This window comes from Neofelis nebulosa, chromosome 6 (genome assembly GCF_028018385.1).
Source record: "Neofelis nebulosa isolate mNeoNeb1 chromosome 6, mNeoNeb1.pri, whole genome shotgun sequence".
Classification (NCBI taxonomy): domain Eukaryota; kingdom Metazoa; phylum Chordata; class Mammalia; order Carnivora; family Felidae; genus Neofelis; species Neofelis nebulosa.
Window position 1 is genome coordinate 78,380,373 of NC_080787.1, and position 25,408 is coordinate 78,405,780.

A 25,408-nucleotide genomic window follows, 5' to 3' on the forward strand; every position below is an offset into this window, starting at 1 on the left:
CGTCCCACCGCCACGCCCCCCAGCCAATCACGGCGGGGGAGGGGCCGCTGGACCCGCCTCTCCTCCTCGCTGGTAGTGCGCAGCTCGCGCCTGCGGAACTGCGGATCCCGGTTCTGAGAGGGCTTGGGTCTGTTTCCATTGAATGACCGGGAAGGGTGAGGCCCCCGCGGTGGCCCGGGGGTTGGGGCCGAGGGTCGTAGGCCACCAGAGTACTGCGACAGTCCCCGCCTCCAAATTTGGGTTTCGGGGTGGCATTCCTGCGTCCCTGGGAAGCCAGGGTCCCTAGTGGTCCCAGATGGGGGTACCAACCCCGATTGGGGGCCTCTGACAAGGTGGCCTCGGCCATAAACCCTTTTCTCGCATCCCCTCCTCGATTCTCGGGGTTCATCTCCCCAGCCTTTGACTCTGGGAGCCTTCTCGAGTCGCTCCCCCCACCACCCCCGCCACCATCTACCCGCACCAGCTCGCACTAAACACCATCTTATGTATGTACCTGTAAGACTCTCCCTAAGCCTAGGCCCCTCGGGGCAGAGGCCAGGTGGGTCCAAATCGTCCGGAGCGATCTGGGCCGCCCGGGGCTGGTGTGGCTCCCCGAAGAGCGGTAAAGGCCCGCTAGGGAGGGGTTCTTGGCGCTGGGGCCGAGGGGCGGCACCTAGCGTTTGGGGGCCGCGGGGCCCCCAAGACCTCGGAGCCAAGGGAGTTGACCACAGCCCCGTCAGCACTGCGGGCCTCCCTGGCCACAGCGCCCAGCTCCGCCTGAGCCTGAGACCTGGGTGGGATTCGGAAACTGGGCTCCTTGCCTTAACCAGAATTCAGGCTTGCAGAGCATCTGCAGGTGTTGTTTGCCAACCACCTGCAACGGAATAATTTGGAACACTTGTTGAAAGTCCAGATTCCCGGATCTGGATCGGAAGCGGGGGTGGGCGTGGGTGGGTGACGGACTGGGAATCTGAATTTTAACGAAGTCTCTGGAGGGATGTCGTGCATACTAGATTTGGGGGTCGGGAGATAAAGCGAAGAAAGAGTGTAAGTGTCCCGGTTTGTGCCCCTAGCTGTCGGTGCACAACGTTCCTGCAAAACCGCTTCCAGGGAAAGGGACCTTCCGGAAATTTCTTTGGACGCCGCTGAAATTAAGAAACCTAGTGCCCCTGGGCTTTTCCGGTTTTCCTGGCAGGTGGATTTGGAGGCAGCATGTCCGCTTCAATGAAAGAATGCCTGCAGCTTCAGCTGCTAGAGATGGAAATGCTGTTCTCTATGTTTCCTAACCAAGGAGAAGTAAAACTCGAAGATGTAAATGTCCTGACGAATATAAAGAGATATTTGGAAGGAAAAAGGGAGGCACTGCCACCCAAAATCGAATTTGTGATTACACTCCAGATTGAGGAGCCCAAGGTAGGTACCCTGCGTTGCTTTTATTGTTGCTGGGTGCCCAGCTTTTATTGCAAACACTTGGAAGGAGAGCTTTCTGTCCAGGAAACAAATAGAGAATATTCCAGATTCTTATTTCCTTTACTTGTTTGAAAGTGAAATACGTAAAATATGGGATGCACTGTAAATTGTCTTCAATAAATATCTTGGATTTTACATAAATGCGCACACTTTTTAACAAATATATCTAGTGTTTTTATTAAAAACATCTGCAGTCTCATACTACCATCATTATTTTGTTCACTCGACCAGTTTTTTACCAACCCAACTATCGTAGTATGTACTGTCTTGTATACATATCATGATTTTGATAAATCTAAATCTTACCTTTAGCAAATCTGGCTTGTAAGGAGTGGATGAATGTTTATTTGGTGACACCATAGCACAGAAAGCAAATACCAGATAGGAAATCTAAATACTAAAAATGAGTTTACCTTCATCTTCTGATCCATTGTCTCCAGTAACATTAGCATAGCATAGATAACAAGTGGACTAGGCTTTTAAGAACCCCACTTCTAGCGATTTTCTGTACATCCTTCAGCTCTCATTTCCTCAGACAAGATCTCCTGGTTCCTCAGACTGAATTTTGTCTCCCTGGTTACACATTTCAGCAGATCCTGCACTTTTCCATGCTTCACATTACCATTGGAATTAAATACTTGTTCTGTGTACTTACTAGTTTAATGTCTGTCTCGTTCACTAGGCTCTACTTTTCACAAAGAGCAGAAGTTGTGTCTAGCTCCTTTGCTTCTTTATCCTAGCATAGGGTCCCTGACACATGGCGAGTGTTCAGTAAATACTGGAATGAATGGATGCTTACATGGAAGGAATAGTGTATATAAAGTACTCGGTAGAGTCTCACATAGCTGACATTTAACAGTAGCAATAACTATTACATTTATCAAAATCATGCAGTTGCCACTGATAAACCAGCTTAGGTGATTTTACGGTACTTAAATCTATTTGATTTTCATTTTAAGGTGAAAATTGATTTGCAAGTAACCATGCCTCACAGCTACCCCTATGTAGCATTGCAGCTGTTTGGACGGTCTCCTGAGCTTGACAGACAACAGCAACTACTTCTCAACAAAGGTCTCACTTCTTACATAGGGACTTTTGATCCAGGTGAGCTCTGTGTATGTGCAGCAATCCAGTGGTTACAGGACAACAGTGCCTCCTATTTTCTGAACAGAAAGCTCGTTTATGAACCGTCTACACAAGCAAAGCCAGTCAAGAACACATTCCTCCGGATGTGGATCTACAGTCACCACATATATCAGCAGGACCTAAGAAAAAAGATTTTGGATGTTGGGAAAAGGTTAGATGTGACTGGGTTTTGCATGACAGGAAAGCCGGGTATAATCTGTGTGGAGGGCTTCAAGGAGCACTGTGAGGAATTCTGGCACACAATTAGGTATCCCAACTGGAAACACATTTCTTGTAAGCATGCTGAAAGTGTGGAAACGGAAGGAAATGGAGAGGATCTGCGCCTTTTCCATTCTTTTGAAGAATTACTCCTTGAGGCCCATGGTGACTATGGATTAAGGAATGACTATCACATGAATCTGGGCCAATTCTTAGAATTTCTGAAAAAACACAAAAGTGAACATGTTTTCCAGATACTATTTGGTATTGAAAGTAAAAGTTCAGACTCCTAGGAAGCCATTAAGTGGCCTATGTGTGTAATTTCATCACTTTAAGTCAGTATTTTCTGTTAATAAGACCAAAATAAAAGGGCCAGTGGCTGTTTAGTATCATCTGTGAGACACCTAGCTCCAGACTTTTTACCTGGTAATGAAACACAAAGGCCTTTTACCTTTTCACAGTGCAAATGTGATGTTATCTCTATGTTCTTATGTTAACTGAAAACTATTTAATTGCAAGTTAATAAAAACACTTTAACTAATGAAGCTGATGATTAAAGAGGAGTCCAAAGCCCATAATTAGTATCACTAGTCATGTTACAGCTCTGAACCCATAAATAACATTTTTGTCTTTCATGATACCACCACACGATGACATACCACATTTGCTTTTCTTATTGGAAGAGTGGATTCTAAGGTTCAAAGCGAGAACAAAGGGCACATGTTTACTACATTTCTTACTTTAAGTTAAACTGCCTATTTATAGTTTTTTCTTTTAGCAGAACTAGGTCCTAAATGTAATGGCAGAGGAATCAGAGAAGTGAGGTCTCAAGGGAAATGAAGATGACACATGATGCTATGTATTCTTTGGCTGTTTTCACCAGCTGATTTATGATACTAAGGAAAAGGATACCAACATTCTTAGTTCTTCCCGACAAAAAAAGATACGGTTTCTTGGCCAGAAAAATGTTCCACAACCAATGGGTACTGGCACCCTTTGCCTGTGTGCCAGTATACACTGCTTTGTAGGGCAGGAGTGTTGGGGAGGAGTCGTACAGGTGGCTCTGTACTGTCACCTTGGGGGAAAGATCCAAGCTCTGCATTTTGGTGAGAAGTCACTGCCATCTCATCTGAAAATTCCCAGCTTCACCAGCCTTTGTCAAAATGTGACTTTTTTAATGACAGTAACCCCTATTTATGCAGCACTTGCCACGCTGTTTCACTGCAAAGTATTTACCCTCCCCAAGAATTTCTGGGAGTCTCACCTGTGTCAAGAGATGTCCTGAGCTGAGACTCTGCAAATTTCTTTGGCTTCCATGGTCTCTCTTTAGCTACTACTGCCCTTTCTCAGGGACCATTTCATTCTCCGGCTGGTCTCAGGCACCCCACTGATGTCCTGGCCCCTCAGGATGCTAAAGGTGGCGTGCCGAGATTTAGTAACGTGGAGGGGAATGAATGCCTCACTCCCGTTTTGTGATACATTCTCTTAGATGCCAAACATAGCTGCATGTGCCAGGGAGCTTACAAAATTTTTGATGGAATAGTACATTCTGGTTTTACTTTCTGTGTCTAGCATGCAGACACATGTCCTTGAACTGGGGCAAGGATATAATGGAACAGCAGACCCTGCACTAAGCTGACTCCCTTGACCTTGAGGCCTTGAAACTGGGCCCACTCTGCCCTGCCTACACTCTTAGCTCAGAATGAGTTTCTTTTCAGGGCACAACTCAGACCTTCAAACCAAGGCTCTCGTCTGTCTTTGCCAGATGATCCAGCTTGCCCATTCATGTTTTAAACCTAGCCTTGGATGTGGGTGGGACCCAAGCAAGAGCCTCACACTTTACCTATATACAAAGGGAAAAAATAGGACTTATATTCCCAAAGGCTCATTTCTCAATCTTTATCAGGACTGAAAACAACATGTATCCCATATAATCTCCCCAAGACCATCAATAAAGTATAATTAGTATTTAGAAGTTCTTAGGCCCTAAGCAGATGTGACTCTATTAACTTTTTTTCCCACATTAGGTGCCTTCCACCTAATCTATGCCGAAACCTCTCATCAATGGTTTTTTTCTATGATTACATTAGAAATAGTGATGGAAAGATAAAGAAGCTTAAAGAACTACAGTATGGAACAAAAAATAGATTATTCATATAATTCAATAAACAAAAGGAGTAACTTTTATGAACTCTTTACTGCTTCTGGAGCTATTTCTGGTGATAATTTTTTCAGAACCTATTTTTACATGCTCAGTATTAGCATGTAGCAATACTTTTTCCTATCAGGAACACTAATAGACATTAATTACAGAAAAAGTGTGTTTTATAAAAATATATGTATATATATATAAGATAATTCAAAGCTCAGTTTTGTATGTATAGTAGACTGCTAGTTTTCTTTGCTCAACGTGATAGAAACACAGACCACCCTCCTCCCCCAGCACCTCTCCCACATACAGCCCCCACTCCCCAGCACACATACAGCACTTACTCCGAGGAACTGCCCTTTCTCTGTATGTTTTGGGAGAAGTGACTGGACTCAAGTCACCCTCTGGCAGCCTTCCAGAGAGATGGTTTTGAGCTCTTGCTGCTTAAATCCATAGTGCCACCTTCATTTCTGGCCTACCGAATGCTCAGTTGTTCAACATCTGCCTTTTTTTTTCCTTGAAAGTCACATAATCAGTCTCTGTTGCTTGGAATTTAAGAATCCTGATACTATATACATTATATTTTTTTAACAGTTATCTGAAAAGAATGATCTTTCTAAATATTGCAGTGTCTTTTTAAAACTTACTGGATTAAATCAGCCTTTCTTCAAGTATGTTCTCTGCTTCTCATTCCTTATTGGTCTATTATGTGTTGGGCTAAGGGCTGAGGACACTTGCATAGTGGATTGAGGAGTGGGCCAGATGAGTTGATGGGCATAATACAGTATCTCTAAACCATCCCTATATTAAATCAGATGTATATTGCCTGTGAATTTGAGTTTCCATACATGACTGTTAAATGCCAACCATCCATTCAGAGAACTTGTGAAGGCCTGAGGGAGTCTATCTGAGGTCTTCACAGAATCCTTGTTCAGGACAATTTTCCTTCATTTGCTTTTATCTCATGTAGCCCAGTAGTAAGTTGAAAGAATAGGTATTTTCAGAAGATGGCACAGTTTGCTAAAAAATCCTTATTTTATACAGAATCCTGACTTGCCTCAAAACTCTGAGCCCATTGCATCTCCCTCATAAGGTCTACATGGTAAAACTACTTTCACTGCAGCCTGGACCAGCTAAAGCAGCCTTTTTCTGAGCCCAGTTAAAGCCAGAAGCATCTGGATCAACTCATAAATGGGTTTGAGCAGTGGACAGAAAATTCAAAGAAGCCCCGCAAACACAGAGGGCCCTCTTAGTCACAGGTGGAGCAAGGCACACAATTAGTTAATCATTATGGAAGTAACATCCTAACATGCATCAGACATTGGACCTCCACAAACTTGGCTAAGGCGGCAGGCTCTTGTGCTTTCATGAGGTCTTAGCAGCTATTCAGGAAATCCAATGATGCCCATGCTCCAGGTCCTATGAACATACCATCATCAAGGTGTTAGACCAATGTGATGCCCTGTATGATGGTGAGATGATCAAGGTCAAGAGTTATATTCTGGCACAGAGTCAGAGAGTAATGTTGTTTATTGGTAGCACAAACTGCTTCAAGGGCCCTCTACTTACTAGACTATAGGAAAAACAAAAAAGCATTGGCCTGATCGGTAGCTACTCACTGATCTGCTCCAAGAAAGAGAACTTGTCTGTCAGCTGCAGTTGGAATCACCATCTGATTAAGTTAGGGTGATCCAAAGATCATAGTCAAGATGTGATAAGAATCACATCTTTTAAAGCTTTTAAAGCTTCTTTTAAAGCTTTTGATGGTGGGACTTACCTCTGCAAATCAATGGGTACTTCCTGCCAGAACAACCCTTTTTTGTGTGTTATCAGGGATCCAATGTGGTGATAGATGATGAAGAAATCAATTCTAACTCATTAAGAAAATGACTAGAGGGTGGATTTGTTCCTACATACACTTAGTCCTAAGGGTACACTTAGTCTTATAGACCGCAATAATTTCTGAGACCCTAGAAATTTGTATTCGTTCAGAGTTCTGTTGCCAGGTGATTTCCAGAAGGCCTAGTAGTCTCCTTTCTGCAATGAATTGTTACCCTAGTAAATGGAAACTCAAAGAAAGATTCTGGATATTAGAGTTCATCACCTTAGGGTCTTTCATCCATATCTATGCATGACAATTTCGTGAACGCCTTGACACTCTATATTGGTGGCTCTAGTCAAGTTTTTCATACTGTTGCTGTTACACATTCCAAGTAGGGCCTACATTGAGTTGCCCATATATTTGGTCCTAAGTCCAGCTAATATTTAGCTGCTATACACTGGTGTGGTTATATCAGTTGTATTATACACTGGCACTAATTTTTCTTGGTCAGTATCTGTGCTGTCCTAATTAGATTTTTCAACATCATTTCAGGCTATGAGGCCCAATGATTTACCAGCCACCACCAAAGATTTTGGTAGGCCAAACTACGATGATTACAGTGAACCAGCTTCCTATTATGATACTGTTTCCATTGTGTCTCTAGTTGTTAATTGCTGCAAAGTGCTGCTGTCCAGCCTCTATCAACCCCAAGATTCTGATGTCTCCATTAAAATAGGGAGCCCATTTTTAACCACAGAATTTCCCACAAGTCTTCCCAGTTTACAGAGAATAGTCATTAAAATTCCTCAGTAAAATGCTGAATCCAATAATACATTAAAAGGATCATACACCACGAACAAGTGGGATTTATTCAAGGGATGCAAGGATGGTTCAAAATGAGCAAATCAGTCAATGTGACATACCACATTAACAAAATGAAGGACAAAAATCATATGATCATCTCAGCAGATGCAGCACTTGACAAAATTCAACATCCGTTTATAATAAAAACTCTCAACAAAGTGTGTATGGAGGTAATGTACCACACAACATAAAAACCACATATGACAAGCCCACAGCGAATATTATACTCAATGGCGAAAAGCTGAAAACTCTTCCTCTAAATGAGGAACAAGGCAAAAATGCCCATTCTCCCCACTTTTAGTCAACATAGTATTGGAAGTCCTAGCCAGAGCAATTAGGCAATCAATCAATCAGTCAATAATAAATAAAAGGCTTCCATGTTGGAAAGAAAGAAGTAAAACTGTCTCTATTTTAGATGACATGTTACTATATAGAGAAAACCCTAACTACCAATATTCTGTCAGAACTAATAAATGAATTCAGTAAAGCTGTAGGATACAAAATCAATATACAAAAATCTGTTGCATTTTTATACACTAATAAACCATCAGAAAGAAAAATTAACAATTCCATTTACACCAAATAAACAACCTAGAAATAAATTTAACCAAGAAAGTGAAAGAACTCTACACTGAAAACTATAAGATGCTAATGAAAGAAACTGAAGACAACAAAAATAAGTGGAAAGATATCCCATGCTCATGGACTGGAAGAATTAATATTGTTAAAATGTCCATACCACCCAAAGCAACCTACAGACTCAATGCAATCCTTATAAAAAATTCCAATGGCATTTTTCACAGAAATGGAGCAAACAATCCTAAAATTTGCATAGAACCACAAAAGAATCTAAATAGTCAAAGCAGTCTTGAGAAAGAAGAACAAAGCAGGAAGAATCACACTCCCTGATTTCAAACTATATCACAAAGCCATAATGATCAAAATAGCATGGCACTGACATAAAAAGACACATAGATCAATGGAACACAATAGCCCAGAAGTAAACCCATGTATATATAGTCAATTTACAACAAAAGTACCAAGAATATACAATAGGGAAAGAACAGTCTTTCAATATCAATGTTGGAAAAACTGGAAAGCTACATGCAAAAGAATGAAACTCAGTGCCTATCTTATACCATTCACAAAAAACAACTCAAAATGAATTAAAGATGTGAATGAAAAACCTGAAACCATAAAATTTGTAAGAGAAAGTATAGGTGGTAAGCATCTTGATGTCCGTTTCAGTGATGAAATTTTGTATATGACACCAGAAGCAAAGGCAAAAAAAGTAAAAATAAGCAACTGAGACTACATCAAAACTGAAAAGCTTCTACACAAAGAAAGAAACCAACAAAATGAAAAGCAACTTGGGGTGCCTGGGTGGCTCAGTTGGTTAAGCATCAGACTTCGGCTCAGGTCATGATCTCACAGTTCATGGGTTTGAGCCCCATCTCAGGCTGTGTGCTGACAGCCCAGAGCCTGCAGCCTGCTTCAAATTCTGTCTCCCTCTCTCTATGCCCCTCTCCCACTCTCTGTCTCTCAAAAATAAGTAAACATTAAAAAAAATTTTTTTTAAGAAAAAGCAACCTACTGAATGGGAGGAAATATTTGCAAATCAAATATTTGATAAGAGGTTAATATCCAAAATATATAAAGAACTCATAAAACTCAATAGAAAAAAATCCAACTAAAACATAGGCAGAAGATCCGAATAGGCATTTTTACAAAGACATACAGATGGCAAACAGACACATGAAAAGATGTTCATCATTAATCATCAAGGAAACGCAAATGAAAACCACTGTGAGATATTACATCATGCCTGATAGAATGGCTGTTATCCAAAAGAAATAAGTGTTGATGAGAATGTGGAGAAAAGGGAACACTTCGGGACTCTTGATAGGAAGGTAAATTGGTAAAACTACTATGGAAAATTGTATGGAGATTCCTCAAAAAATTAAAAATATAAATATCATATGATCCAGTAATTTCAGTTTTGGGTATTTACCCAAAAAAAATGAAAATGCTGATTTGAAAAGATATCTGCACATCCATGTTTGTTGCAACATTATTTTCAATAGCCAAGACACGGAAATAAGCTAAGTGTCCAATAGCAGGTGAATGGATAAAAAAGAAAATGTAATATGTGTGTATATACATAGTCCAGTCATAAAAAAAAAATAAAAGCTTGCCATTTGTGACAACATGGATGGACCTTGTGAGCATTATGCTAAGTGAAATAAGTCAGAGAACAAATACTGTGTGATCTCTCTTATATGCGGAGTCTACATAAAAGGGGATGTTATGTACAGCATGGTGACTATACTTAATAATACTCTATTGCATACTTGGAAGTTGCTGAGAGTAAATTTTAAAAGTTCTCATCACAAGAACAAAATTTGGTGATGGATGTTAGACTTATTGTGATTATTTCCAAATGTATGTAAATATCTAATCATGCTGTATATGTGAAGCTAATATAATGTTAATTACACTCCAACTTAAAAAAAATGCTTTTCATGATACTGCTCTTCCCATCACCAATGTATTTCTCAAGGTTTTAGTGAAAGGGGGGTCAGTAACAAGGTCTTCTTGGGAGACTCAGGAGATCACTAGGATAAAGATGGTCTGGTTGCACATGACAAATCCACTCCAACATTCCTATCATTGAAATCTTTGAATTCCTTTATATTATTTCAGGAAATATTTGCATTCTCAGTTTCATTTAATTTCATCATTAAGTCCATATTTCAGTCAACTAACTGAACCAAGTAGAATGACTTTCAGCTGCTCAAGGCAGCACACCAAATCCAAAATCTGTGGCAGGTACATCCCTATCAGTTAATTCTATCCAATCCAAAAGCGCACTTCTCCTTTCTCAGTACATTTTCAGAATCCCATATTTTCTCTTGGGGTTTTGCCAATATAAATAAGCAAAGTCAAGAATTCTTTTGGTGGGAATCTTCTTCTCCTGGGTTTCCCTTTCTACTGTATCCAACACAGCTCCTCTCTGGAATCTGGTATTAAGAATGTGCAGGTCATGAGAAGTAATGTGGGAAGAGCAGAAGGTAAACTGAGGCGATCACAAAATCTTTAAGCAAGGCAGTAATAACCTCGTTAGACAGGAAGAGCTCCCACGTTGATTAGCAAGGGAGGACAAGTCAATTCTTACAGTTTGCCTAGGGGTTGAGGGGTTTCCTGGGACACAGAACTTACAGTATTCAAACCTGGGTTATTGTTCACAGTAGCTTAGGGTATCACATGTCTTCCAAATCCCCCTACCCATAGATCCCCATTCCAAATCAAGGTCCTACTGTTTCTGATCAATATTCTTAAGTACAAGGTCTGGTGAAGCTGTGAGTGCAACTCCTCGTATAAGTTGGCAACGACTAGGATTAAGTATGACCTTGTTTTCAGTTATTTCAGCCTTAAAGCTAGTAACACAGAAAAGATTCTTTTGGCAACAACCTAAGCATTGCCTTGAGCTGAGAATTTAATCCTTTGAGCCTCAATGATCTCTTTCTTTATGAACCCATCTCTGTAGAAGCAACCATCATATCCCACAGTTCCTGGATTTCTTCGCCCTTTACAGTGTTTTATGGCAGGATCCATTTGTCAGCCCAAACCTCCCCATCCTTAGATAATGCATTCCATCCATTTTTTACCTCCTGTTTGGGTTCTTGAGGTCCCAAAGATACTTTGCTATATTAATTTTTATTGACATTATATTTTTACAATTTATATTTAGGTCTTTAAGCCATCTAAGCTCCCCTTTTTTAAATGATGTAAGGTAGGATTCTAGTTTTAATTTTCTCCACATAGTAGGTCAGCTTTCCCAATCCTCTTACTAAACACCTTATTCTTTTTATCTGTTGATTTTTGTGCTATCTTTGTAATTCATATATTCAGGGGGTCTGTGAGCTTCCATGACTTGGATGCATATGAAAATATCTAGATTTTGGAGGTTAGTATAAGATAAAGCGTTTCATTAATATTTTTATATGAATTACATATTGAAACGATAATCTGGAGATGTCAGTTTAAATAAAATTAACATGGATTCCACCTATATTTTCTTTTTATGAGGCCACTAGAAATTACATAGGTGGCTCACTTCCTTTGTCTATTGTATGGTGGTATCCTAGACTGCACTCTAGCAAAAAGAGAGCCGACTATGAAGCAAGATAAACACGGATTTAGAGCCCACCTCCTTGACTTATTAGCTCTGTGGACTTGGTAAGCCACTTAAAATACCTACTTCATAGGAACTTGTGAGGACTACATTAATTAATCTATACAGAATACTTGAAACCTAGTAAGTAATCATCCAATGCTTGTTTTATTATCTTTCTCCGAGGATAAGGAAGTCGCTCATTTATTATAGTATAGAGCAAATATGACTACACATGTATTAAATGAAGTTCATATTGAAATTAGCTATGAGAATATTTTTAAAATTCATACACTGTCACATGACTGCCAAGGCCCAGCATTATCATTTTAAAATGTAACAGTATTTTAAGAGAAAAAGACAATCATAATTTTATTCAGTCACTTTTTCTACACTTTAATAAATCTTTTGCATAGGTAAATACATTTAGTTAGAGTTGCAAGACAACATGGAAACAGACAAGAAATAAACATTCTGAATCTTTTCAAAGTGACTATATTGAGGAAACTCTTGACTAAATGTTACTTTCAGAAATAACCGCACCCTGTCTATTCACACCTGAAACTATCTGTATAATCTTCAACCTTCAATAAAGTCATTGTACAGTATAGTTTATCTTGAACATCTTCTTATACTTTTTAAAAGCATTATTTCAAGAACAGAAATTCTCCAAATAATCCTACAAATAAATAGCAAATGTTATTGCACCTGAGCTTAAGAATTTAAAATGGTTTCCATTGGTTCAGTTATTAATTTCTAAAGTAAAACTTGAAGTTAACAATTTCTGGGCTATAAGTACTGACGGTAATTAGAATATCTTAATACCTGATGTAAAGATAGTTTCTGATACTGGGGAATTGGGTTACAAAATTTCCTCCATACTCAGAGTAAAGTGAGTTTATTGTAACACAGTGAGCTCTAATTACCTGAGCTAATCAAGGAAACACGAGGGCAGGTCACTTAAGTGAGAACCCAGCTTGTCTGGGAACCACGCTCTTGCCCCTGACTCCAGAGATCTTTGTCCTAAGAGGTCAGCTCCACAGGCAGCCCTTTCTCAAGGATATTACCTACTCTCTTTCAGCTCTTTCTGTGGCTCAGGCTATGCTGAATTGAAGGTACCAACTTCTGGACAGGCACCACAGTCTGCAAATGTTCAGCAGCAATAGTGTGAAGGATAGGGCATTCAGTCAGGGGAGGAAGAAAAGTGCTTCTAGAAGGGATATCTGACTGAGAACGAAAGTGATAAGAAGATGTAACAATGGGGAAAGAATATTAAAATCTAAGGCTGCACAAGGCATTGTAAACAGCAATGATCTTTCTTAGAAATGTTAGAGTTCAGTTGCACTAGAAGAACTAATATAATGTAGGACTGGAATAAAAATACCTGAGAAGTTATTTTTCTCTAGGCAATGAAGTAAGTGTTGTTTCTGCTTTTAGCAAAAATTCATCTATGCCTAAATTCATTTCTATCTTTATTAAAAAGAAAAAAGAGTAGATTTTTAACAAAATGGTCAACAAAACAATTATGGATTTTAATGTTGAGCATATCAATTTATTACTAATTTTGGTCTTTCCATTAGTTCCCTATATAAAAATGGTGTGTTTCTCAGTAGTAGGTACAATAGCTTTTTAAGAGAACTTGGGCAAAATAATTAAGAGAGAAACCATAAATAATGAGAAAATAAATGAAGCAAAATTGTCTAGTGTGATGTTTACCCCAAAGTATATTAATATTCTTCCATGAATTTTTATAGTTAAAGTAAAATTATCCTAGTCTAGAATATTATGAGTAATTAGAAAAGATTCCAATCTTTAAAAATTATGAGAGACTTTAAGATCTCATTAATGGAATTAGAAATGTCAGTAATTATGCTACTGTTCAAGTTTGGTCTGTATTTTCTGGGCCTCTTCAGGCCAAGAATAACAATCAGGTAGAATCTGGTCATAATCAGTGCTATACATCTGAGAGCGGACAAATGCTTCCTTGTTTTGGGGTTCAGGATAAACTGTGGCTGTCTTTTCTTGGTAAGCATCTTTCACAATCTAGGAATAAAAAAAGAATATTAATTATTTTAATGAATAGAGTTGATGGTGAGCACATGTCAGTTTTCATCTGTTTCAAAAATTAATTTATGTCTCGGTTGTTTACAAAAAATTAAGTTACATTATAATAAAAGCACACATACACAAAGAAGATACAAAAGGAAAATGCAATTATAAATCACATAGCAGGAGGAGAACAGGACATCGCCAACAACGGAAAGTGTGAAGAACAGAGATTTATCAAAAGTGTGATCATAACAGGATTTCACAGATAATCCAGTGGTGAAAGTTTTGACATGACCTGAACGGTAACTAACTTGAACTAAATACCTTAGTATTCCTGCTAAGTTTGAACTCAGATAGCATGTGGTATCCACAATCCCTGTCCTGACCACAGCCTCCTACAAAATTTCCTTATTTATTCCTGTTCACCTAATCCACTGGACTCCACAGTCAGTTATAATCCCCCTCCCCAGTATCACAGAATCTCCTGTCTCCCTGTCTTGCTGTCACACTCCCCATTCTAGTTCCTGGTCTGGGCAACCCTCAGTGCTGGCTTTCCCCCTTCATGGCTGCCTCCAGTGATGTCATAGTTTTCCTAACCTTACCTGGGTTGATGTGGTTGCATATTATGTTTTTATCCTTTTCTTTAACAAACAAACACCCTTTGTCTCCCAGTTCCCACAAGGCAATTTCAAACCTTCCTCTGTCGTAACTGCATTTGACTCATCACTGTACTGAGAACATTCCAGCTACTCAGCGAAAACAGTCTCAATTTCCCCTTCCATCAACTCAAGTGAACTCCTCTACATCTTCAAACATTCACTCTTCCCTTACTTTGAGAAGAATGGATTCTCCCACTTGTCAAAATTAATCACTCTATACGTACTCTTTAATTCACTCCAGTTGTAAAAAAAAAAAAAAAAAAAAAAAAAAAAAGCAATCGCTAGGAGCTATCTGTATAATAGAGTTATTTGGATAAGTCTGATTTTGAAGAAGATTGGAATGATTAAGTATTTCTTCTCAATGAAAAATTACGCATTGTGAAAAATTATGGTTACAAAGACTGTGCCATATTATGGAGAAATATTCATTAAAAACACACAGAACAAATGTATATACCATGATTATGACAATATTAGCAAAGATAGCAAGCAAATGAAAAAAAGACTGGAGGCAAACACACCAAAATAATAAAACTGCTTATGTTAGAAAAATAGAGTATTGGATAGTTTCTTCTGTATTTCCCAAAGTGCCTATAATGTGGTATTATTACTAGTTAACAGCTTTTTTGAGGTATAATTGACTGATTGCAAAATCCCAACATTTTAAGTGCACAATGAAATTATTTTTGTCAGTTCGCAGAGTTGTGCAACTGTTACCAAATCCACTTTTAGAACATTTCATTTCCATCACCCCAGAGACCCCTTGTGCCTGTTTGCAATAGTTGTACTATTTTTATAACAAAACACATTATTTCATTCCTGACACAGACTGTGTGAAAGTTCACTCCTCTTTCTGGTCCCAGGACACACCGCTGTATCAGTGACCACCCCCCCCCCCCCATGAAGCCTCCACCCTCAATGCTAGAGTCTGCAAGAGCAGTTTGTTCTCTGTTGCTTTCCTAATTCTCCCCAGTAACTTCTGTGCTACTGAAATTGCTTTTGTAAAAGGTCCTGCTAACTCTGTACGTACTAAAAGTTCACCTGTTTTTCTCACCAGGATATCGCTCTTCCACCCCCATCCTGACACTGTGTCTTGTCTAGTTTCTGACATGTTGCTCAGTTCTGAGTCTCATCTTAAAGTCCTAACTTCCCTTCACTGGCTTCTTACCTCTGTGTTCTGGACAGAGTAACAAACCATCTTCCATCCTTAGTTCTCACCTGCCATACTTGCTGTCCTGGTAGCTCCAAAAACTCCTGGCATTTCCCCCATTACCACATGGAAAACAGTTCCCACATCTTTATATTTAGTGTCTCTTTAAGTTTCAACAATTTCTATCAACTTGCTGGAGTTGTATGAATTCTATGTGAAGGTGCCCTGAAACTTCAAACTTGCAGGTCACTTACACTATCTTCCTCCCTCAACTTGATTCTTTGTTCTGATTTCCCAGTTTCTGTCTCAGCACTTGATTTTCCCATGATTCTCGGTAGAATATCCGAGTCTTTATGAACTTCCCTGAGGTCCTCTGCTTTTGTATTTTCTCCTCTAATCATAAGCTAACACCTTTTCATTTATGTTTATTTTTGAGAGAAAGACAGAGTGAGAGCAGGGGAGGGGCGGAGAGACAGCGAGATGCAGAATCCAAAGCAGGCTCCAGGCTCTGAGCTGTCAGCACAAAGCCCAATGTGGGACTTGAACTCACGAACCTTGAGATCATGACCTGAGCTGAAGTCGGATGCTTAACCGACACCAGGCGCCCAGGCACCCCAACACCTTTTCGCTTAAATCTTCACAATGAATTTAACATAATAATGTGCTGTTCGGTGTATTAACAATTCAAATTAGTTAAAAACTAGGAGATATAAAATAGTAGAAGATAAAAAGATACTCTTTCATGAATAGGTAATCAAGCAGATTATCTAAAGTTTTTTTGAAGGATTACTTGGGTTTTGAAGCATATGCCCTCAATCAATAGGGCATATAATGATACATGAATCCTAAATATGGTACTGTTTTGGTAAATTTGCTAATAGTCTTTATTTTCAACCAAAAAACAATATTTCCCCTGAGGGGATACTCGGCAATGTCTGGAGACATTTTCGGTTGTCATAACTGGGCAGAGGCTGCTGACATCTGGTGGGTAGAGGCCAGGTATGCTTAGCATTCTATAATGCCAAGATAACCCCCACAACCAAGAGTTATCCAGCCAATATGTGCACAGTGCTGCGGCTCAGAAACCCTAGTTTACATCTGTAACATATAAACATAACCATTATGGGCTGACCTATGTCACCCAAAATTCATATGCACTAACCCCCAGTACCTCAGAGTGTGATAATGTTTGGAGACAGGGACTTTAAAGAAGCAATTAAGTTAAAAATGAGGCTGTTTGGGTGGGCCCTAATCCAAACTGACTAGTGTTCTTATAAGAAGGGCAAATTTGGACACCCCAGGAGAGCCAAGGATGTTTGTGCACAAAGAAAAGACCACGTGAGGACACAGTGAGAAAGCAGTCATCTACAAGCTAAGGAAGGAGCCCTCCAAGGAAATCAGGCCTTCTACCCCTTAATCTTAGATTTCCAGCCCCCAGAACTGTGAGAAATAGATTTCTGTTGTTTGAGCCACCCAGTCTGTGGTATTTTGCTACAGCAGCCCTAAGAGGCTAATATAATTATATTGTAAAAAAAAGTCAATTTCTCTCTCATCTTAATTACAGAAAATTTCTCTGTCTTTAGGTTCTTCTTGGCTAATTGTTTCATTAGCTCATCTGCCACCCCAACAGCTTTGAGTTCCTTGCCCTCATTGTTTAGCCCTCTGCCCAATATTATCAATTGTGATCTTTAAGATGCTATACATCATAGAAACATAGACAAGACAAGTGATTCAAATGATTCTAAATGTTACTCTACCGTATCTGCAATATTTTGGTGACAACACAACTGAAATATGGAAAACAATAAGTTAAAAAAGGTGAAATAGGAGAAACCTAACTGAAAGGGAATCCTACTAACTTATTTAGATTATGGGACAGATAAAGAATGATAGGGAAATCAATGATTCACCCCAATTCTTCCATTCCTAGGGATGAAGTGTAGTTCCTAAGCTCTGCTAAAGCACTGTGTCTCATTTCTCTGACTTCTGACAAAATAAGTTGATACAGATATACATTTCAAGGAAGTGAAGTGATTTTTAGTGGCTAAAAATGCATATTTAGCAATAGAAGGAATTAAAAATAATAAGACTTGAAAAAGAGTGGTTTTACCTTTGCTGCAATTTTCAGAGAAACATCTCTAATGGTGTCCAAAGGAGGATAAAGCCGGCCCTCTTCCAAGTGTTTATCTGATACTTGCTGGGCTATAACCTTTCAAAATAAGAAAGACAAATATGTTTTTACTTCACACCATACAATGTGATGGTTATGAGGATACCTAGGTGAATGATCACATATGGTCATATATGGAAGCAGGGCACATTAATGTGATGACCTAATTTTGTCTTTCCCTTTGTCAATGGGAAAACTGAGTCCAGAAGACTTGGTGACTGGTGGGATCCCACCATTAGTAAAGATGGGAACAGAATCTGCACTGCCTTTTACTCCAGTTCCTTTTCTACTGTGCCATGAAATGCTGGAAGCTTTTCCATCCGATGTGCCTGAGGAACAGGGGAGAGAGGGGCGAGGAAGGCAGAGGAGGATGACAGAAGTGATGGACAAGGACCCTGAGAGTACAGGAGGGAAGGGATCCAAGGCTGATCACACTGCTTCTCCTAGCTCACATATTCTGGCACAAGAGGTACAGCACGGGACTGAGAGAGCCACTTTGGAGTCACATTGCAAGTAGGGTTTCAATTTATCCAGATTCTGGATTCTCCGAATCACCTAACTGGTCTCAGCATTTGCTGTTCCCAGACCATTCCCCATTTCTAAATTAAATGACATATACTTAAGAATTTGCTAAGAGTGTAGATCTTATGGTAAGTATTCTTATCTCCCTCTCTCAATCTCTCTCTCCCTCTCTCTCTCTCTCACAGTCACACACACACACACACACACACACACACACACACACACACACACACACAAAGAGTAGGAAAGAGCATTTGGCAATGATAGACATATTTATGGCATGTATTTTGGTGATCAAGTTGTGTGATTAAGTATGTACAGATTTTTGTATGTCAATCATACCTCAGTAAAGTATTTTTTTTAATGAGACAGATTGACACTACATGCCTCCTGATGTGATGCACTGAGAAGGATGCAATCATTAGGCATTTAGTACTCCTAACAAAACCGCATAACTTGAATTCAATCATGAGGAAACAATCAGATAAACCCAAAGTGGGGAACATTGTAAAAACCAACTGGCCTGTATGCTCCAAAATGTCAGTGCCATAAAGGAAAGACTGAAATATTCTTGCAGATTAAAGGATTAGTCTAGAGGCTATAAAGGCCTTTTCTAATGGATAATTGGTGAAATTTGAATTCGGACTGTGCATTAGATAATAATATTCTATCAGTGTTAAAGTTCCTGAATTGAAAATGGTACAGAGATCACATAAAAAAATGTCCTGAAATATCTAGGGGTAAAGGGACATGATACTGTAAGTTGCTCTCAAGCAGTTCAACAATAAAGTTCTATATGCTAAGTTATTTGCTGAACCTTCTGGGGCACAGAGGTAGACTCAGCAATTGTGAAGTTCCCTCCAGCTCTAAGACTTTGATTAGGTATTTCAGTGTGGCAAGTCTAAAGCAGTATGTGGCTGGCTCTATTATTTAACAGACCTGAGGGTGAAGACAGGAAGTAGAAAATCTTCCTCATTTGAAACATTTTGCATAAGCAAACACTTATTTTTCACTATCTCTTAATATGTTAGATTTTTAAATCATGAAATTATTTCTGCAATTGTTTTATTGCCATCAGCAAATATGAAAGACACTGAGCAAGTATAACATCAAGAGAGGATAAAAAAGCAGTTCCTGCCCTTGAAAAAGTTAGAAGTTAGTGAGGAAGAAAAAGGGAATACTGAAAGAGAGGACAGCCTAGGTCAAAGGTGAAATGTGAGTGTTAAGAAATCCAGAAGTACAGGGGCGCCTGGGTGGCGCAGTCGGTTAAGCGTCCGACTTCAGCCAGGTCACGATCTCGCGGTCCGTGAGTTCGAGCCCCGCGTCAGGCTCTGGGCTGATGGCTCGGAGCCTGGAGCCTGTTTCCGATTCTGTGTCTCCCTCTCTCTCTGCCCCTCCCCCGTTCATGCTCTGTCTCTCTCTGTCCCAAAAATCAATAAAAAACGTTGAAAAAAAAAAATTAAAAAAAAAAGAAATCCAGAAGTACAGTGGAGACAGCTTAGTCATGGGACTGAAGGAGAGCTAAGAGTCAGACAAAAGGGAAGGGGTGGGCACTCCAGAAAGGAAGACAGATTCAGACCAAAGGCAGAGATGTATGAGCTGGACTCAGTGATCCCCAGTGTCCTGATCTGGGGAGCAGAGGGGGATCTGAATAGAGAATAAGGATTGGAGCACTGTCAATGCCAAATTAAGGAATTTTGGTTAAATTCTATGGGTGACTGAGGATATTCTGAACAAGGATATTTAGGCAGGAATGTGGGGTGGGGGGAGAGCAGGATGAAGTTACTAGTACAACTGCTATTTGATATTACTGCAACTGCAAATTAATATTACTACAACTGCTATTTGATTAATATTAATATTAATTTATTAATTAATAAATAATTTACATATTATGCAAAATACATAATTATAATTACAGAAAGCTGATCACAAAGAATTTTATAATAAAGACATTGTTCAGTCCTTTATTTCTTGCCTTTATAACAGGATGTTGAGCAAAACTTTTCCTTGGCCCCAGAATTGGTGATCAGGGCCCCCAACACTAGAAGAAATGGAATTAAGTGTTCCACATTATAATGAAGCCACCAAATACGTGGGGACTGCCACGTTCCTCAGAACCTAAGAGGGGGTGGAATCAGCCCTGCCAGCCCCACAACCACAGCCACCCCTTTTCAGAAGGCTGCAATGGGGAGAATCAGGGAGAGTCACTAGAACTATAGTCTAGTGGGTAATGCAGTGGCTTCTCTCCCCCTCTTCTTCTTGCACACTGCCCTCTCTTGAAAGCATGAGGTGCCCTCAAGAAGGAGAGTTTGGCATTCTATTCCTCACTTAGCCTGAGCAGTTACAGACATGTTTATGTAAGCAGAGGTGAAGAGGATGGGAAAGGAGAATCAGATAGAAAGGGGGGTGGGAGGGTTGCTTGGGGAGGAGCCTGTATCCCCAGAAGGCATGAGCTTCCAAGCCAAGTTACCACTGCAGAGGAGGATCTCACAAGCTGAGCAAGGGGAGAAGGCTGAACTGAAGGGGAGAGCCAGATCTCTCATGTTATGCCACAGAGGGCCCCAAAGGGTCCTCTAAACTCTTGTACACATACCCCATGAGAAAGCCAGATATGGGCTCCTGCCTCAGATGGTTCAATGGCCTAAAAAAGTGGAGAGTTAATAAAAGACATGTTTGGGGTGCCTTGATGGATGGCTGAGTGGGTCGAATGTCTGATTCTTGACTTTGAGGTCATAATCCCAGGATCGTGGGATAGAGCCCTGTGTTGGACTCTGCACTAGGCATGGAACCTGCATAGGATTCTCTCTCCCTCTCCCTCTACCCCTGTCCCGTGTTCATATGCTCTCTAAAAAAAGGAAAGGAAAGGAAAGGAAAGGAAAGGAAAGGAAAGGAAAGGAAAGGAAAGGAAAGGAAAGGAAAGGAAAGGAAAGGAAAGGAAAGGAAAGGAAAGGAAAGGAAAGGAAAGGAAAAGGAAAAGGAAAAGGAAAAGGAAAGGATATGTTTGTCCTTTTCCATACCCTTCCTTTCTGTTTCCAACACATTTGAAGAAATAGGCCTTGATAAGAAGGGGGAGGAGGTGTTCAGAGCCCAGACATACTCTTTTCCCTGAGCCCCTCAAGATGCTGGAATGGGAGAATAATAAAAGAGAAGGGGCTCTCAGCCAGCTGCTGCGGCAGGCCTCTTGTACTGAAGGAACAAGAGATGATATTTGAATTGGATACTGATTCTGAATGGAACAGATGTTTAATTATTGTTCACTGATGTATTCCCCAACACCCAGAATAATGAGTAGCACATAGCAGGTATTAATCAATACTTGTTAAAAGAATGGGTGAATTGAAATGGAATTAAAAGTTACTGAGATGCCATTAAGAGAAAGAAAAGAAAGACTTGATGGAGAATTATTCAAAACAGTGATTGTCAGGAAAAATAAAACCATTTTATGTTGATGCCCCATTGAATTTAGGCTGCTTACAAAATCCTGTTACTTCTTGCTGTTCTGCAAAGGATCTGTAGCAGATTCAAATCATCGGCATTTCTTAGATGTTAAAGCAAAAACCTGTATAGGTATCTAGTACTGTTATTTAACTGGATAGATAAAAAATGAGTAGCACAATGTTGAACGGATATAACAGCACAGTGGTTGAAAGCTCAGGCTGTGATGTGATGTAGGTCTATATTCAAATTCTAACTGCCATAATTCTGTTTGTTTGAATTGGGGCAAATTAATTAACCTTCCTAAGCCTAGTTTTCCCTTTGGCGATAGAAGACTACTAACAATTCCTAATTCATGAGATTAAACAAAATAAATGCCAGTAAGGAATTTACCACATTGTCTGAGAAAGTAAATGTTCGGTATGTTTTAGCTATTTCACTTTTTGCTTAATGTTTATTTATTTATTTCGAGAGAGCATGCATGCTTGCACACGCATACTCGTGCACACACACAAGCGGATGGGGGAGGGGCACAGGGAGAGATAAAGAGAGAATCCCAAGCAGGCTCCACACCCAGCACAGAGCCTGATATAGGGCTCGGTCTCACCACCATGAGATCATGACCTGAGAGGATATCAAGAGTAAGACGCTCAACCGACTGAGCCCAGGTTGAGCCTTCTTAGCTATTTCACTTTTAAAAGAACAGAGGGGCAGTCACCATGGCAGAATGGAAGTAAAATAGCTTTGGGGGCCAGATCTAGCTCTACAATATGAAAGCTAGTAAGCTTTTTGAGGTGGAGGCAAGTTCTATAACCAATCAACTGCAAATTATTTCTATGAGATAATAGGTATACCGTTCCTCTCACCATTGGGGTCCAGCATCATTGCTTCTTGTCTAGAATGTTGCACAATATCATTTTAAAGAGCCTGGGGACAGTAAGAAGATGGCTGAGTAAATTAGAATCAGTCTGAATCTTTGCTCTCCACGTATGCCTGTCACACACAGAGAGAACCGAGACACCACAGAACAGAGCCAAGTAGCAAACACGTGACCAGGGGAGCCTCATGTTAGGAATTAAATCACTAACATGGAAGGGATTGACCTGGGGGAAAAGGGGAGAGTATACAAGAGTCTTAATGTTGCTCTCACCTATTACCTCATTCACTCAAAAACTCTTTGCTGCTTTTGATATGCCACTGGTGTCTCTCTAACTACACTGTGTCCGCTTTCAAATGATCTGTCTTTGTTTCATTTTGGCAATGTTACAGCAGCTGGATTTTCAGTTATCCAGTGACTTCAATAAATCAAAGTTTCCTCCAGATGCTGTTGTCTGTGGTGACCGTCTCTAGTGTCCTCCACACAGACCTCAGAAAGGGGTGGGGTGAGGCAGATGAGAGAACACAGAGCAGGTGGTTCAGGAGGAATGGGATAAGGACAGGCAGCCAGACACGCCTCTCAGATGTGGACAGGAGGCGAGGAGTATGTTCCCAGGAGGGCTGACCCAAGGGAGCACTAAGTGCTCTTAGCAGAGGTTCAGAAGGTTGTGAGGGTACCAGGAAAGCCAGAATCCTCTTTGTTGTAACAGCATGGTGGTTGAAAGCTCGGGCTGTGATGTGAGGTAGGTCTATGTTCAAATTCTAACTGCAATAATTACTATTTGGTTGAATTTAGGCAAATTAATTAACCTTCCTAAGCCTAATTTTCTCAAGATGAGCCATGGTAGTCACCAAAGGATTCAAGCATGAGGTGGGGAGTGAAGTTAACAGAAGGAGAGGCTTAGATAGATGAATAGTTCTCAGAGTTTTCCAGGCAGGATAATAGAGCAGTTATACAGGTGTGTGCCTGCATGTTGTGTTTGAAGCTTTGGGATGAGGGAGAATGAAAGAATGACAGGCTTGTAAGCTTTGGTGTCTACTTAGAAAGGAGTTATCACTAAATGCAACGCAAATACTGAGGGTGAAGGAAGGTGAAAAGTATGGTTTTATGCATTTTGTGTTTAAGGAAAAAGCAACTGGAGACACGTTACAAGATGAGACTAGAGACACAGATTTGGACACTTTTAGACTTAAGATAATGGAACCCAGGGAATGGATGAAATCTCTGAAAGCATAAGAAAAAGGGGGAAAAAGTTACAACAACAACAACAAAATGAATGCTAGAAAAAAACTCTTAGTTAAAAGGGACACGGAAAGAAGACAAAGTAAACAATGAGGTGGTGTGAAAAACAAGACTGTTGTGTTGAAGCCTAAGAGAAAACCAGTGGAAAGGCCAGAAGAGGTAGCCAGAGAGATCACTAGCTACAAGAAGGGCACTGCTGACATTACATTTTCTTTTTCCTTCAAAGTTTTTTGATAGTATTTATTACTTTGCCTGGATGGTAAATGGAAGGATTTTTTTTTTTTTCATGGAGTTTGTCACTAGATGGTGCTGGAGTTATTTAGGAAAGCAAACATGGGCTACATTGAGTAGAAGATCTCCCCCCCCCCCTTTGATGTGTCTGTTATGTAGAACAATAATTATATTTTTCTTAATGTGTGAACAGCTTTGATAAGCTCTCTTAGTGAGCAGTTATCTACTTATGTGTAACAAGATTTTAGGAGGTAAAGAAACTCTAGGACACCAGCTGCGATGCTTCTACTGCAGGGAAGACAAAGAAAAGAGCAGGACATTACAGCTTCGATATCTGTTCTCACAGAATGATGCCAGGCGTTAAACACTGGGATTATACTCCTTAGACCACAACAATAACAGAAGACTCCATCTATATTCTCTGAGTTCCTCTTCAAAACAGAAAGCATAGTATGTTTGCAAGCTGAAAATATCTGAATTTTAATCAACTTTTATTTGGTTCAGTTCAGTTACCATGTTGTACAGTGGTCTCATTTTAGAAGAAATTCACTCAAATCTCTCATCCGTGAACTGCATCCTGCTCAAACAAGGTATCAACCAGATGAACATTCTGATTATCAAAAGCTCATGATTTTACAAATATGTGCCAAATCACTGTATCGTCCCCCTGAAGTGTGGGGAGGAAAGGGAACTGATGGGAACCTGAAGTTTATGGTACGTCTGGTGCCATAAGTAATAAAGTCTTTGTCTCCGACCTAAGGGTTTTGGGTCTTTTGCCAGCATCCATGAAACTGTGGCAGGCTAACTCATTAGCTTGCAACTAAGGTAAGGTTTCAGATCCTTCACTTCTTAAGAACAGCTCACCAGTCCCTACTGGGTCTGTTGCGTGATGTTCGGAGAATCTTTCCTGAAGGCCCACACTCAAACCCACATGTGTCCTTTTAATGAGTTCAAAAACACTAATTCCCTGTTATAATTTTCTTTCTGCTTAAAATATTAGAGTAGTTTCTGTTTTCTGCCCTGTACCCTCAATGATACACACTTCTTCACTATACCAAATCAGACTTTCATTTTAAACCTTCAAAATGCTGTTATTTAGGAAAGTTTGGAGAAACATTGGCCGCTTCATTATGATTTGGAAACAGTATTTTCAATTGTGTCACTACTGTCACAGAATTTGATTGGAAGTATGAAGACGAAAACGAGTTCCTTGTAGGAGATCAGAACAGTTTTTTTACTGGCTACTGAAAAATAGTCTTTTACTCGTG

At 39.9% G+C, this 25,408-nt stretch overlaps 2 protein-coding genes across 7 annotated transcripts in view; one reads left to right on the forward strand and one right to left on the reverse strand.

Annotated features, from left to right (window-relative positions):
- Positions 1–10: 10 nt before the first annotated feature.
- On the forward strand, positions 11–3,338 carry RWDD2A (RWD domain containing 2A). 6 transcript variants are annotated; one of them, XM_058734595.1, is made up of 3 exons: positions 11–127; positions 1,053–1,392; positions 2,409–3,338. In XM_058734595.1, the coding sequence occupies exons 2-3, from the start codon at positions 1,192–1,194 to the stop codon at positions 3,084–3,086; spliced, it is 879 nt and encodes a 292-aa protein (XP_058590578.1). In that variant the 5' UTR covers positions 11–127; positions 1,053–1,191; the 3' UTR covers positions 3,087–3,338. The 6 variants fall into 6 exon arrangements, with proteins under 6 accessions (XP_058590578.1, XP_058590577.1, XP_058590576.1 ...); XM_058734594.1 differs by having other exon boundaries at positions 41–155; XM_058734593.1 differs by having other exon boundaries at positions 42–155; positions 1,175–1,392.
- Positions 3,339–12,182: 8,844 nt separating this feature from the next.
- Positions 12,183–25,408, reverse strand: part of ME1 (malic enzyme 1) — a 190,146-nt gene continuing 176,920 nt past the window's right edge. The window contains exons 13-14 of the mRNA XM_058734598.1: positions 17,771–17,869; positions 12,183–13,845 (exon numbers count right to left, since the gene is read on the reverse strand). Coding sequence (XP_058590581.1) covers positions 13,675–13,845; positions 17,771–17,869 — 270 coding nt within the window. The 3' untranslated portion in view covers positions 12,183–13,674. The remainder of the gene's footprint in view (positions 13,846–17,770; positions 17,870–25,408) is intronic.